Here is a 15,952-nt window from a genome sequence, read left to right on the forward strand (position 1 = left end):
ACAACAGCAGCAGCATCAGCAGCACGTCGGTGTGCGGGCATCATAAATTTCCAATCAAATACCCACCGCCGTCAGCAAGTTTTAACCGAATTCTAGTACCACCCGAACTGAACAAACCGGTTCTTTGTCTACCATCTTGCACCACAGGGTGTGTCCTGGCGGCGAGCAAAAGCAAATGACCGTATGACGACGGCAAGAATGGCACTCAGGATATTCCTTCGCCACACCAAGGACCTTTCCATCAAGCGACAGGAGCCGGCTGTCAGTCAAGCGTGGTTGGGTTTTTCTCGCGACAAAACGCCCCCACACGGGCACGTGCGAAAAGGCACACACATCGAGAATGTGTTGCCGTACGGTGTGTCATAATAGTAAACTTTATGCTTGACGCTCGCGTCGGACAAAAGACGCCAACAAAGAGCCATCAAACCGCGACAAAACGTGTCACAAACGCCATGCCACGCCAATCCTGCACGATGCTCATTACCACGCGAGCTATAAATGGGATAAATGTGCCGTAGATTGGCCGCTTTGGGGTGCCAATGCCAACACACTTTCCTGCAGCAGACCACCCCGTGGGAGGGCGGCATTCAGTAGCCAAGCTTGAATAAATATCAGCATCGCTTTATAATTTTTTTTTTTAAAACGAATCGAGCTTCATTTTCTAAAGTCCTTCAACAAACATAAAACGGAGCGAAACTTAATGAATATTTTACCCTTTCCTGAGCGCAAACGATAACTCGTTCCATTTTGTGTACTACCCGGCACAGCCTCTCCTTTCTCTCTCTCGCTGGTTCTGTCACAAAAGCTCGCCCGCCGGCGGCAGCTTTTCCGTTCGAAGAAACGTACAGAAAAGATTTAAATCAAATTTACAAATACCGTAAATAACAAACCCCGGGCGGTGCGCAACAAAACTTCGCCTTCGATCGATTCGCCGAATGCAAATTCAATTCCGAAATCAGATGGAAGTAAATAATACCGAAATAGAAATAAAATAATAACAAAAAAAGAGGGTAGACCTGCGCCCGAAGCGTGTAGGCGCGTGCTCTCTTCGGCAGGGCGAAACTCCACCAGCGGAGGCTTGTTAAAAAGTTTGCGTCACCGTACCATCCTGCCCACCTGCCCCATCTCTCCCCTCCCGCCACAGGATGGTTCGGTTTCGCTGGCAACATTTTTGCGAACAGAAAAGACATTTTACCTCTCTAGACCTTGGGGCCCGCGGGGGTCGCATTGAGAGATCGCTCCATCAACAAATGGTACGACCGGGTGGCAGGGCAGATCTCGCCGTTTGACAAGAAGAGTAACAGAGCGAGAACACACACACGCGCGCGCCAGGCGAAATGGTACGATCACGAAAACCGATGGAAAAGATACTTTTCCAAATTTTTCCACCAACACCCACCGGCGGGTGACGAGAAGCATAAGAAATCGCATGCTCAGCTGCTGGGCACTTTTTGCACAGGGTGACAGCGGGAATGACGCACGTGGGAGGGGGCTGGGATTGAAGCAACGAAAATCGGTGGCGGAAGTTAGTCCCGTTACTTTCGCCACGGGAAAAGCGTGAAGGAACATCGCACTGCACACGCGGGGAGGGAGGGCACCAATAAAAGCTTCTTTTGGGGTCGGATTGGGTTGGGTTTGCCACACACCCTTGAGGGTGGGAGCGAAAGAGCCAATTTCTCGATTCCTTCGTGTCTGCTTCCTGTGTTTTTTTTTTCCTCCTTAACTTTAGTTCAGTTTTCCCTCCCGTGGAAAACGTCCATCACCGACTACACCGATGAGCGAACAACCGTTCCCTACAATAGGAAAAAGAAAATTTCCACCAAGTTCAACGTTCCCGGTTGGCTGATTGTTGCCGCAGATTACGGGTCGAGGTGGTGCGAAGTTGGCCAACCAAAAATCGATGGAATTATTATCAGCGCGAGTGCACCGAGGCGTGCAATTAAGAAGTGTTTGTGTTACCGTGGGTATGTGTGCAAAGTTGAGTCGATTTGAGCCCAAAAGCTGCTCTCTTCCAGATGTTAAGATGCCTTGAAACAAGGCTAGACAATTCAGGATACAAGGATACTTCCGCCATGTGTTTGTTCCTCTTTTCAACACGCTTTTGTGGAAATTTTCTATCCTCTCATCTAGTTTTAAATTACAGGTTCAATTGCAATTCTGTCTCATCAGCTTTTCACCATTGGACATCGGCCCAAAATTGATGCTTACCATCATCTTGTAGTTGAAGCCTTTCGCGTCCAGCAGTACTACCATTACACACACCCACTCACTGCTTTTAGTAGAGTATCGTTCGTTAGCTCTTGGGTTTATTCAACCTTTTATTGCACACTCTTTCCACCGGCTCCAGACGATTGGCGACTGTTCTGCAACGGCTCAGCGGTCACCACCGAAGTCGTGCGCAAATGTCACCACAAATAACGAGCCGTTTTCGAAACGGATTATCCTGATGGGCTGGTGGAGTGCACGCAGCCAATCGCAAATGCACTTAGCACACGAGACTCACGAGTCGTCGTCAGTAGCACCGGCAGTATTCGTAGCTATGCTCGTTGCACTCTCACGATTTGATGATCTAATTTGAACAAAACGCAACCGATTATCATGACGCTGCATATCAGTGGAACGAGACAAGAAAAAAAAACGAGAGGGCGAAACATCCCCATCACGCAATCGACGCTGATCGATTGGAAATTGATTTCCACGCCACCCCGTCAGCAGCAAGAACTGGCACAAATGAATAATCGAAAGCGCGTTTCGGTGGAAAAACGACACACGATGATTGCGACGATATTTATTGTTCGATTTTTTTTTTGTTTTTCGTTTTGTTTTCGAGGCGAACGAAAGGCAACCTTGGTGGTGCAAGAGAGCAGAGCAAAAAAAAAAAAGAATGGCCACAGCCGCGCGTTGGCTCTTGAAACAATAGAAAAAAAGGGGAAAAATGCGATTTCAGTCGCGAAAAATTGCACATTTCACCACGCAAGAAAAAATCGCACCACACCTAACGCAGCGCCCACTCTGGGGTGTAAATATTGATAGTCTCACACGGTTTGTCCCACCAAAAAAACAAAAAAAAAAGTACAATACACGCTATGCGCATATTTCTATCCCTGCACAGCATGTTCGCGGGCGAAAAAAAAACGGCATTTGCGACGACGAGTTCGTCGGCGGTAGCATAAAAATAAAAGTAATGCCATCGGCGCGGAAGATAAACCAAAAAAAAAATTGCCCACGCGCGCTCGTCGCGTTAAAGATCACACCTCGCGTGTCAAGGAAAAGTGCAATCAATGCATTCATGGGCATGATACGTTCCTTTCCCCACATTTCTTGGCGCTCGCGCTCGTGTTATTTTTTTTTTTTTTACTTTTTTCGCTTTCTTGTTTTGTTTTTGGGAAGTGAGAAAATCGTTGCGCTTTTCCTCCCCCACCCCTCCATCCCAACCCTTCAACCCCCTTCCATCAACGTGGGAAGAAATGTGCACTTTACAATGTGCTTTCGCGCCTTAGTGGGAGAGAGCAGAAGAAAAGAAAATTCCTTCGAGTTTTTCTCCACCGCTCATGGGTGGACGAGAGGGATGCGGATTGGCACACTATTCTTCACAACACGCGCACGCACACCTACGCACGTACATTCAGACGCACCACGTCCATGCGCGGTACAGGGTTCGCACTCACACACAACTCACTCACGTGCACGTGGCATTGCAATCGTGGTTTAGGGTTTAAGATTTTTTCCCTTAGCTCCTGTTTTGTTTGGTCCCAAACCCTTCTACCTTCTGGAATAGGAATAGGTTACACAAAATGAGGGGGTGGCTCGTTTGGTGGGTGAAATGGGCGAAAAAGAGCGACTTTTCTGATAAAACTAACTCCTCCATCTCGCCACGCCATGTCACATTGGAGACGCACATACATCCACACACACACGCCCATCCCCACACGCCCGGAAAACTCATCGACCACCCCTTCGCAGGTTTGCGAGTGTGAGTGTGTGCGTGCCTAACTAGCGTTTACTGGATATGTTCGATTCTTCTTCCCGCTCGCGACAGCAAACGCCGGTTGGTTATCGATCGAACGATCGGGTTTTACGGGTTGTTTTCCTGTTAGTTCCGGTTCAGAACCGCCCCAGGGTTGCACAAATGCACCTGTGGGGGTGAAAAATGTCCCCCAAACACGAAAAACAATCCACGCAGAGACGAACAGGAGACAAAAACGCAAATCACATTCCAGTTCACATTTCCCACGCGGGATGCAGTTTTCGTTGGACAGTTCGGCAACGCGGGTGGGTGAGAGTGTGATGGGGGGGGGAGGGGGGAAATAACCCACAGCCGGGAAAACTCACAGCAAAACAGGAGGAAAAGGGGGGCACACCGCACACTGCACACGGAAACGCACGACGTGACAAATGCAAACGCACACCACCGGCAACCGAATCGGGACACTTTCTGATCGAGACGGTGGACTTTTCGGTCGAAATTTTCACGCAAACCAACCCCTTTTCGGGGTGGAGAGCAAACGGGAGGATGAAAAAAAGGTCGCCCGAGAGAGCGCGAGAGCGAACGAGAGCGGATGAGGAAAACACACGGCCTCTGAGTTGATTGCGTTGGTGCGAGCGGCTTTCCCTGCTGCTGCTGCTGCTGCTGTAGGGCTTTTCCGAATATTGATTATTTTTCCACCACAACCACATTCAGCACCGGGCGGAGATTGTGTGGCCGAAACCGTACACCGGTAGGCAGACACAAGGGTGGAAAACAGGGGTGGGGTGTGGGTGGAAAACATACACAACGACAAACGACGTGCGCTCTCGCGCTTCGCTCATTTTCTCTCGCTCTCCGTTCGCTCTTTTGGTGATAGATTTTCCGAAAAAATTCTCAGACCTGCTCCGAATGAGAGCGCTTTTCTTCATACACGCGCACGTGTATGTGTGTACCGGCGTGGCGCTGGATCGTGCGCCGTGTGTCTAGCGCCCACCCTCGCACGCGTACCATCGCGCGAAGAAATGCCACAACAAACATGGGCCGGTTTTCCCTGCGTGTCAACTCTCACCCTTCACCGGAACGCGAGGGATGAATGCCAAAACGGGCAGTCCAATTGGAGAGTGTACTCCGATGGAAATATGGGAGCGTAAGCATCGAGAATGAGAGATGTGCACGTTGCACCGCGAGATGATGAAGCTGCCACACGCGCACAGCTTCAGGAACTGTCTCGCAAAGAGAGAGAGAGAGAAAGAGAGAACCATCCTCCAGTGGTTATTCGAGGCCACAGGCGGGTGTAGCTAACGCGTTTGAACATCGAGGCGCGAGGGACACACACCCACAATCTGGAGGGGGCGCAAGAAAAACGGCTGACCGAGCTGAAAGGCCGATGGAGGTTCGAATCTGACAGTTCGCACTCGCGAGTGCTGTCATCTCCGAGCGATAGTGACAGCCAGCGATGCACCAAACCCCACACACACACGGAGCAACATTCTTGCACTCACGTGGACTTCATCCCCTTTTTTATCCACGCTGGCCCCTCCTAATGTCATGTCCCTACCCAGCAAGCAATGGAAGCCACCCCACCGAGAAAAGCTCAAGCATCGATGACCGATTCGTTCGCCTTCCGAAATGAAAACCTTTCCAGCTGCCAAAAAAGCAACCCCGAAACAACGTCAAAAAAGCCTCGAAAACAAAACCAGAGCAAAATGACCGGTTGAAAGTCTCCCCGCGAAAAGGTTCCGGCGCCCGCGCAGTACCGAAACCGGAAATGGTGTTTGGAAAGACGTTGGACGCGCAAAAGAGGCAGCGTTATGGCAGCGTATGTCTGCACCAGTGAGTCCGAAATATATCGCATTTTTGGCACCATCCGCGACAAGGTTAGTTTGCTATGTGCCGATGATAAAACCTCGTTCCCTCACAACACCATACCACGACGCTGGTATCGCGGGGCGGCGTGTGACACACTAAGACGAACGCACGCACCACCCCCACCGTACTGATAACGCGCTTGGGGGTGGGTGGAAATTGTACTTTGCGCCGATAACAACCCATCCACGCTTGCTGTGGTGTCGACCGGCTACGACACACCCATACGCGGTTTGGTTTGTGGGGAATGTTTTAACACAACGCCTGCCTGCCGCCGGTCGTGGGTTTTATCTAAGCGAGGGAAAAAAATAGCAGCATACGACTGAAAGACAGCAACTCAGATAGCCGCTAATTTATGGTAAAATACGGCTCTGTTTGGACAGAGGAAATACTCATCATACCGAAAAAGCGAGTCAAAATTGTCGAAATTCTACCTCAAATAGCTTGTTTACTTTTTGGAATGTTATTATCGGTCAAAATTAAATCACAAAAACCCGTAACCACTTCTAACGGTGCAGTTGCATAATGAAATACCTTTGACAAAAAGCGGGGAGAAAGCTTTCATGTTTTGGCTAAATTTTAACCCCACACTGCTTTTATCTCTTCCGTTTGGTATTATTTCACCATCGTCAGCGCATCGCAAAGGACTTTAGATAGTTTGAAAAATAGCATAACACAAAAAAAGTGCACATAGTCCCGCGCACCAACTATTCCAACTGTTTTCAACTTTCCGGCGAGCAATCTCAAAACCGCGCTCGCCCATTCTTTCGCGCACGAAGCAAAGGGACAATCCCTGCAAATGATCTCAAGGGCTTCCATCGCCTTCCGGTGCCGTGCTATCTGCGTGGGTTAATGCACGCGACAAAATGTATCGCGCGCTTGCGACAACTTTAACGGCAAGCCGGGCGAAGGTGAAAATTTGTCGAAAGCACTTCAACAGACGACATTACCCACCGGGCGCGCCCTTTTCGTTTTTCGGGAGATAAAAGTTCCAGTTCGGCATTCCGAAGGAACGAGGTGTAGATTTGGGATCTCCCACACCGCTTCGCGAACAAATAAGAAAACGAAGCGAGAAAGAAAGCCACTCCTCCTTCGCACCACGGAGACGGTTACTTGACGAAAACCCGTCTAGCGATTTCCGATAGTGTCCGCTTTTAGTTCGCAGCATTTCCATCACGCTGCATCCCGCGAAAGGTGCCCGGAAGCGCCCTTTAATGGGTGTCCCGGGGCGCGCATATCGAGCGAACTTTTAAATGGATATTGCACCGGCAAACGCTACATGACAATTGGATTTTGGCCACGGCTGGCATCCTGTACGGTAGGGACGCGAATTTAATTCAAATTAATTACCGCCCAAGCGAAACGCGGGGAGAGAAAAAGTTTTACATGCCTTGCCGAAAAGAATAAGACAAACCGCGAGCGAGAGTTTTTCCTTCGTAATGCGAAGCGGCATTTTAGTTTGTGGAAACCCTTTCCGCTCGAGTGGAGCCACTGGCCGCAGGACCGTGCGCAAAAGGGGAACCACCGGAACAGATGCAATCTAATTTTGCACTTTTCCGGCTTCCTTGCGGGCAAACGCAACCCCCACTTGCAAGCTGATCATCGCTCTCTGGCCCAGGACGGCGCTTGGGACGGTTGGGAAAACCACAAAACACCAACGAAACCCACCGTCCCACTTACCGGATGGCACAGAGTGAGTCGCCGTGGACGGAACCGCCAGCTGCTGCTGCTGCGAGTGAGTGTGACATTACACATTGATTCGATTAAAAGTGAGAAGTTATGTGGCTAGCTGGTTGTGGGCTGCACGAGGGAACGCCAACGCGCTACAACGCAACCTGACGCGCACCGGAAATGGCAAGCTCAACAGAGTGTCCCCACACGGGTCCCGAGGATCCAGACGAGATTGACACACTGTAAAACTGTCTGCCCTGACCTTCGGGGCACACGTAGAACGAGGGACCACGGAATAGGAGCGTGTACCAGTGTGTACCAGGAAACCGGAACGCCGCCAGGAAACGAACCAGGACTCATCAGTCGGATTGGATTGCTTTTCCAGCTTCCGGGCGCTTCCGGGAATGGATACCAAACAGGCGTGGGTGGGTTTTAGTTTTGTTGGATCTACACTTGGAGGTGCGATTGAATTAAAACCCACTCCTCCCACTGGGAGGTTGGCTTCAGGCTGAAGTCAATTCCGGCGAGTGGATTACGATTATAAAGCTAACTCTCAACCATCCCCACCTTGACTAGGTGACTGTTACAGGATAACACGGCTCCGGTGTTAACGGTTGACACTTACTGATGGTTCATGGGGTGACAAAAAAAAAGATACGAAATAGAACGTCCGTGGAAACACATCACTCCCGTGTGGAAGGTGATACGGTGTGCGTTCGTTTATGTAATTGATGAGTGAGAACACGGGCGTGCCCGAGAAAAGAGACGTTCAATGTTCCACTGGGTGGCGTTGGGTGGGTGGCAAAAGAAAACTCAACCCTTACACAGCGCATCAGCGCTCGACGCGCGGAGACATAAACTTGGGTTGTGGAGATGAATTTAAATCAAAATCCAAATAAACAAACCCATTGTGCGACTCCATGTTTTCCTTCCCACACCGGCAACCAAGTTTTCCATGCCCCCATTTATTTTTCTTCTTGTTTTCAAACAGGCTCCAACGAGCTTCCTCCATACAAGAAAATTGAAAAGAAAAACACCACTTCCCGCAGTCCCCTACCTGTGACAACGGGAAGGAAGAGACAGGCAGAGAGAGAGAAAGAAAGAAAAAGAGAGAAAGCGAGAGAGAGAGAGAAAGTGGAAAAGTTCCCTTTCCGCTTATCGTTGCGTCTTTCCTGCATAACAAGAATCTGATGTCGACATAATTCCCATAATGACGTAATCAGTCGAGTTGCCGTATGGGGGAACGAAAGAGAGAGAGATAGAGAAAAGGAGGGTAGGTCTTTGCTTTCATCTCACCTTCCTTCCGCCCAGTTTCTCGCTCCCCCCATCGGTAAGGGCATCGGTGTATGATGAGCTCGCGTCGGAAAATTCCGTGCGATTGGTTGGCATTTTCCAAACACGGCGCGTTACACGAAATCACATCCATCTTCGGTTGCTCGCGCGCACACCAGGAATCACAGATCGAGATGTTTATCGATTCGCCCGGGACACCCGGGAGGAGCCAAGACCGGGAAGCCGGCAAACGCAGGAGGAGGGAAAATCGCACGGGGGTCATAAATTTTTGTCGCAGGAACCTGCCAGAGCAGCGTGCCGGTCGGGAGTTCTCGAAGGCTCGCTTGGATGCAGCAGTGACACGGGCCGGAATTCGGCATTCTCTCGAGGACGACAGAGAGAGATCACGCGGAGTGTGAGTGTGTATGGATCCATAAATTTCTTCCTTCAAAAGAAACAAAAAGACGCCGGTGGAATGGGGGGAAACAACGCGCTGCTTGCGTAAAACGAAAAACTCGATAAAACGGTTGGCAGACAGCCGATTTCCATCGGAAAAACCGGCAGCGATGCGTCGTTTCGACCGGTAGGACATCCGATGAGCTGGCAACGGAGCTACTAGCTGTCGGGGGGGCGTTTATTTGCGCCATTCCCGATTAGTGCTAGGAGCACGGAGCGCATCAGTTTATTATTTTTGTTTTGCACTTTATCACGTCCCTTTGCGAGCTAAGCTGGTGTGACTTCAGTAGAGTGACCACCGATTTTGGCACTCCCTGCTATTTGCATCGGAAAAGCGCATCCGTTGTACGGGTGGATCTCCCAAAAAAGAGGGGATAAACATCATGGCCGTGAAAAAAGAATGTCTAGTTCTAGCCCTAGCAGATACTGTTTCAATAAATACTCCATCGTCAGATGAGTTAGGCGCAAAAAGTGAGTTTTTGCACCAATCACCAATTGGATGTCCACGTACACCTAGTTATTGTTATTTATTTTTGCACGGCCTGGTCGTATTTAGATTTATATAATTATTTGTGAGCTGAAAGGCATTTCCTCCCAACAGACGCTGAAAGCCTTATCCCGGGCTGACTCGGTTAACTCGGAAAACATACCAAAAGATTCCCATCAAAGGGTAGCATCGGAATTGAAGGCAATGAAAATCAAGTTGCGGTCGCGCAAAGAAAACACGCTTTTGGAAAACTACTCGTGGGTCCGTTGGGGGCAGATGACTAAACGGAGAGTGGCATTCTCTCACCTCATTCCCAAAATGCTAACAACGGCAGGTAGAAGTAACGAGAGAAAAAAACTCACCCCTAAACACACCAACACTCCCCCACAGCTTACAGGTGCGGCGGGTGCGTTTGAATTTTTCTTCTCCGACTCACTCGTGGGAGGATTTGTTTATTTACGCATACATTAGTGTTGTCATAGTGAAGGGGCGTGCGTGTGTGTGGAGTTTCCACAATGTTATGCCATCGAAACCACGGTACCACGCGAAGGGGACGCCTGGTGGAAATGGTGGCCACGGGGAGTGTATTAAAACGATGTCGTCGGTCGCGGCATGGCGAAGGTTTGTATGTTGTACAAGAAGCATCCGGCACACACTAAATTACCTTGCCAGCTGTTGGAGCGGTGGCAAAAAGTTTCAAGAAAGTACACGGCCGATGGTGTGTGTGCTTGGGAATTCGCACCACGCCGAAGACGAACGTCGTCAAAAGGACGACAGGATGGTTGATGCAAACGCGACCGGGAATGTTGTGATAGCAGACGCGGGACTTGTGTTTCGATTCCACCCGCCATATGCGAGAGAACCAGCAGTACAGCCGGCGTTCGTTCCATATGCAAATTAGGCAGAGCCGTGTGCTGGCTCAGGCGAGCGAATGCGGCCACCCCCAGGAGCGTTGAAATCTCGAATTTGCCGGAGTTCGTTTAAATTTAACCTTCGGTAGCGCACCTTCCGAGAAGGAAGAAATTGAACCGTAACATATCTTCGGGCACCTTTTTCCAGCGGTGGAAATCGATGGTCGAGGTTGATCGATATTCGAAATCAAATTAATAAATCGCCCATGTGTCACGGAGCACCCTATGCATGGTTACGTATTTATAAACAACCATTCGGTTTGACAAAACGCTTGCTTTTTAAGGCCTATTTGGTTCCGGTACGGAATTGCTACCACCTGCTGCAACGATTTCGATTCGAATAGCTCACTTAATGACAACATAATCACACAGCATAGCTTCAGCGATGGAATCGAATTACAGGTTCCACACGCACGTGGTTGATTCATGAAATATGCCGTAAAAATTATGAACCATGGTAGCATAAAAAGCGGAAGAGTCCCACGTAAGCACGAAGGTAAAATTTAGGGTACACACTGAGTGATTTCTGAAACAGTTGAATAAGATAGCTATACCTACTAAGTTATGTATATTATAATATAAAACACACAGACAGATATTTTAAAGTACGATAATGACCTTTAAAGGCATTAAACGAAAAAAAGTAAGCATGACTTCAATAAGGTTGTGATCTTAAATTTTGAATCAATAATAATATCATCAACATAGTATAGAATCAATATAGAACCTGTAATCTATTACAGTTTCCAGTCGTTTTGCTCATTGAGATAAAATGGCGGGAATGCCCGAAAGAGTTACAAACAGCACAGTCATCAATAAAACAATTCCACCGCATTTACATACCCAAAAACAACCCCAACCATTGTCATTGCAATTTCCTTACACTCATGCGACACTCAGTTTGCTGCAAATGCTGTGGCACGTTCAAAAGCAACGAGGCAAGGCATTTCGAGCAAAAATTAACCACGCTCGCACACACAAACAAACAGTATGCCACCACACGTACCCATCTACACACACAGGCATCCTCCCATGTTCAGGAACCGGCGAAATCAACGATGCGTTTCGCACTTGCTCAACCTCCGAAACGTTTCACAGGCGAACAATTTCAATTAAGCCGACTCGTAGCTCAAACACACACCCATACACACGCTCCCGCTGTTAGCTCGACAGCTACACCAGCGATGCCTAACCACCTTAACCTTGAACTTTTTGCAACAAATTTTGAATACTCAGGCAATTGCTTTATTTACTAGGAACCATGCGTATGTTGGGCGTGCTCGCGCATCAGGGTTCAGTTGAACTTCTTCAGCTTGCTGTAGCTGTATCCGTGGCCATATCCTCCGTATCCACCGCCGATGCCACCTTCCTGACCACCGCCGATCGATCCGCTTTCCTGCTGGATTCCTCCCTTGCCAATGTTCTTGACGACAGCCTCAAATCCGTTCTTGCTGTCGGCGTGGTACTTCACGATGCGGGTCGAACCGTCCGGCTCATCCAGAGTGTACTCGCCCTTCACGACATCTCCATCCCGGATTTCCCACTGGCTCTTGTGATCACCGGTGTGGTAGTCCTTAACTCCATACTCGAACTTGTACTTCGGGTAGGCGTAATAGTCCTTGCCCTCGTATCCACCCTCAGAACCACCTCCGATTCCACCCTCGAGACCACCCTGTTCAAGCAGGAGCGAATAATTCATCAGTAGTAACAGCCTCCAATTTCTACGCCGTCTTCCAGTGACATACCTGTTCTCCACCGAAACCACCTCCAATTCCACCAGAGTACTTGTACGGGATGTGTTTGACTTCGCTCACGAAACCGTGATGCTCGTAGGTCAGACAAGCGCCAACTAGGGCCAAAGCTACTAACGTGAACTTCATCATTTTGATGGTGTTACTATTTTCTGTTAGTTTCTTATCCGAACTGCTGAGCTTGTGTACTACCACTGATGATTGAGCTGGGCGTAAGGGTCAGTTTTATACCACAATCAATCGTCGTTTAACCCCTCCACGAGCAATTAGACACGTTCTCGAAAGTGGGTGCCAGTGGGTTAATGTATGCATGCATCCTTAGGACTCACTAGGAGGTGCGTTTGCATCGGTTGGGCGTTCATTTCTTCATCGATTGGCCCAAGGTTCTCCTCGGATGGACGCTTCCGCGTGCATTACACGCCCAATCACATACTTTCAGCACGCTTATGAGTGGGGGTCTCGTCCCCACACCTTAACGGTTCAATTGGTTTATGCTCAGAAACACCTAAGCAGAAGTGAAAACACCTCACAACAAAAAACTTCTAAGCTCTATTAGCTCTATTAGCCACCGACCACCACCTACCAGTGAGTTGTTACTTTTTGGATGTACTTTTTGCTAGCCACATGCAGCAAGCCAGCTGGAAAGTTAGATCGTGTTTGCTCGTCCTTTCGTGAGCTGCGATGACGTAGGTTTCTATGCGTTTTTCTTTTTTGGTTAATTTATGCACTCGCCGGTTTCTGTCCCAATCGTAGCGTGAGGTGCACTTCTTTCTCGTCCATCAAGCAACGAGTAACACAGCGCCATTGGAACTGTTTGCTAATTTGAGTTCGTGCTCGTGTTTGCGCTCTCCACGCCAAGGTTCAGATTTTGACAGTTCGTGTTCGTCCACGTGGTGTACCCGGTGAGGAAATCAAAGTGGAAGGGATATTTAGTGGACGTGCAAATACTGATTACAAATGGAGTGGAGCAAAGCTTTTGTACTAGTCAGACAAGAGCTTTTCATTGCTTGTCTAAGTATATAAACCAATCGGTGCTGGTCCATCAGCAACAGTTCAAATTTGACCGTTCTATCGTAAAGTTCTGCATAAGCACCTTATACATCGCTACTTCAACATGATGAAGCTTACGTTCGCTTTGGTGGCTCTGTTTGGCGCAGCGCTGGCGTACGAACATCACGGATTCGTGAGCGAAGTCAAACACATCCCGTACAAGTTCTACGGTGGCGGTATTGGAGGCGGACAGGTAAGAGCCGATAAAACAATAAGTCTCTTGAATTTCTTAAGACTCAAGTCGCGCTTACGTTTGTGTACAGGGTGGATTCGAAGGTGGCATCGGAGGAGGCATCAGTGGTGGCTACGAGGGCAAGGACTATTACGCCTACCCGAAGTACAAGTTCGAGTATGGAGTTAAGGACTACCACACCGGTGATCACAAGAGCCAGTGGGAAATCCGGGATGGAGATGTCGTGAAGGGCGAGTACACTCTGGATGAACCGGACGGTTCGACCCGCATCGTGAAGTACCACGCCGACAGCAAGAACGGATTTGAGGCTGTTGTCAAGAACATTGGCAAGGGAGGAATCCAGCAGGAGAGCGGATCGATCGGTGGTGGTCAGGAAGGAGGCTTCGGCGGTGGATACGGCCACGGATACAGCTACAGCAAGCTGAAAAAGTTCAACTAAACTACTAATAATTCGATTGAAGACCAAGTATTACCGAAAACAGCGATAGCTAAAACAAAGTTAGATAGTTAAATGCAGCAAATATAATAAAGCAATTTCTATGAAATAGAAAAAAAAACAAGTTAGTTCTGATTTTCAACGCATTCCACCGAAGCTTTTAGAACCATCCAAATTCAAGAAGTCAAATCCAAAAAATTTCAATCAAAAATCAGAAATAATTAGTAAACATTACAAGGAATGTGACTAAAATTATACGAAAAATGATCACAGCTTCCACAGATAGTGCCTCAAAAAAAACCCATACTTCTGAATTTCTAAGTAAACCGAAGGATATTCCGATAGGTTCCATGACATTAGGGACACAAGGAAGTATTTTTTAATCATTCTGATTGGAAAATAATATCGCGGGGTGACGTTAAATTTAGTTGAATTTTTTTTTCGCTCACTGAAAAAAGAAATAGAAAATAATCCTAAAAAATATAGCTTGATTTGAGATAAAGTAATTTCTAGATCAACGATTAGACTTTACTTCTAATTATTATCAAAAAGTGAATCAACAATCCTGTGTCTTGTAACGGCTATCTATGACTAGAAATGTTTAAGTAACTTGATAATCAGTCCTGCGTACATGGGAGACTCAGTCGAGATCTGAACACGAAACCATACGTGATTTAATGCCGCACGCCAACGCTTTCGGCTATCGACCTCCTCTAGAATTTACTTAGCCGTTGAAAATTCGTCTATTTTCGTGAAAGTTCAGATCATTATGGAATGTGATCAAATATATGCAAAATGCTATTTGAGCTATTCAAATATACATGATCATAATGCTATTTGATCCAGTTAATTGAAAGTTATCGTTAGAAATTAGATCATTTTGTATGTTGACGCTTTAAAGAGAGATCTCAAAATCAATAATCAGTGATATAAAATTCGAAATGACTTTCGAATCTTAATTGCCTGACAACTGGAATTGACCATTTAAAAACGATAAAATGTACCACAAAAGAGGCAATATTTTGCTGTTTTGCTTCAACTTATATATTTTACGTATGCATTTTTTCTAGTTGGAAATTGCTTCAATTAATACTCTGTCGGATTCTATTTAGTTGAACTTCTTCAGCTTGCTGTAGCTGTATCCGTGGCCGTATCCTCCGTATCCACCGCCGATGCCACCTTCCTGACCACCACCGATCGATCCGCTCTCCTGCTGGATTCCTCCCTTGCCAATGTTCTTGACGACAGCCTCAAATCCGTTCTTGCTGTCGGCGTGGTACTTCACGATGCGGGTCGAACCGTCCGGTTCATCCAGAGTGTACTCGCCCTTCACAACATCTCCATCCCGGATTTCCCACTGGCTCTTGTGATCACCGGTGTGGTAGTCCTTAACTCCATACTCGAACTTGTACTTCGGGTAGGCGTAATAGTCCTTGCCCTCATAGCCACCCTCAGAACCACCGCCAATGCCTCCCTCCAGACCAGCTTCCTGTACGCAAAACGAATTAAGTTACCGCCGGAACCAGACTACTTCCATCAGCCTTAAAACCAACCTGTCCACCGCCGTAGAACTTGTACGGGATGTGTTTGACTTCGCTCACGAAACCGTGATGTTCGTAAGCCAGGGCAACTCCTGCAAGCGCCAGTACCACAACGGCAAGTTTGCACATGTCTAGGCTGCGATGAATGTGTGCTTCAAATCACAACTGCACTTTAAGCTTGCTGCCTCAAAACTGATGCCGTCTGTACCCAAATTCTTGCCTATTTATACGAGCCTATGCAGCGCGCGCGAAATCGTCACTCACCTTCGCTACCGGTTGCAATTCTAATCAAACATAACAAAAACGAAGCTCACTTTAAGCAGTTCACACCTTTCGAGCACCAATCAAAGG

General features: G+C 48.0%; 4 protein-coding genes across 4 annotated transcripts in view; 1 reads left to right on the forward strand and 3 right to left on the reverse strand.

The window, feature by feature from the left end:
• LOC128727570 (protein alan shepard) overlaps nucleotides 1-15,952 on the reverse strand; it is a 174,397-nt gene that overhangs the window by 145,778 nt on the left and 12,667 nt on the right. The gene's annotated exons all lie outside the window — the stretch shown is intronic.
• On the reverse strand, nucleotides 11,925-12,513 carry LOC128727571 (cuticle protein 19-like). Its single transcript, XM_053821499.1, has 2 exons — nucleotides 12,376-12,513; nucleotides 11,925-12,302 (listed from the first exon to the last, which is right to left on the reverse strand). Exons 1-2 carry the CDS (start codon nucleotides 12,511-12,513, stop codon nucleotides 11,925-11,927), a joined length of 516 nt encoding a protein of 171 aa, XP_053677474.1.
• Nucleotides 13,493-14,063, forward strand: LOC128727573 (adult-specific cuticular protein ACP-20-like). Its single transcript, XM_053821501.1, has 2 exons — nucleotides 13,493-13,624; nucleotides 13,695-14,063. Exons 1-2 carry the CDS (start codon nucleotides 13,496-13,498, stop codon nucleotides 14,061-14,063), a joined length of 498 nt encoding a protein of 165 aa, XP_053677476.1. The 5' UTR covers nucleotides 13,493-13,495.
• On the reverse strand, nucleotides 15,169-15,778 carry LOC128727572 (cuticle protein 19-like). Its single transcript, XM_053821500.1, has 2 exons — nucleotides 15,614-15,778; nucleotides 15,169-15,549 (listed from the first exon to the last, which is right to left on the reverse strand). Exons 1-2 carry the CDS (start codon nucleotides 15,728-15,730, stop codon nucleotides 15,169-15,171), a joined length of 498 nt encoding a protein of 165 aa, XP_053677475.1. The 5' UTR covers nucleotides 15,731-15,778.

This window comes from Anopheles nili, chromosome 3 (genome assembly GCF_943737925.1).
Source record: "Anopheles nili chromosome 3, idAnoNiliSN_F5_01, whole genome shotgun sequence".
NCBI lineage: Eukaryota > Metazoa > Arthropoda > Insecta > Diptera > Culicidae > Anopheles > Anopheles nili.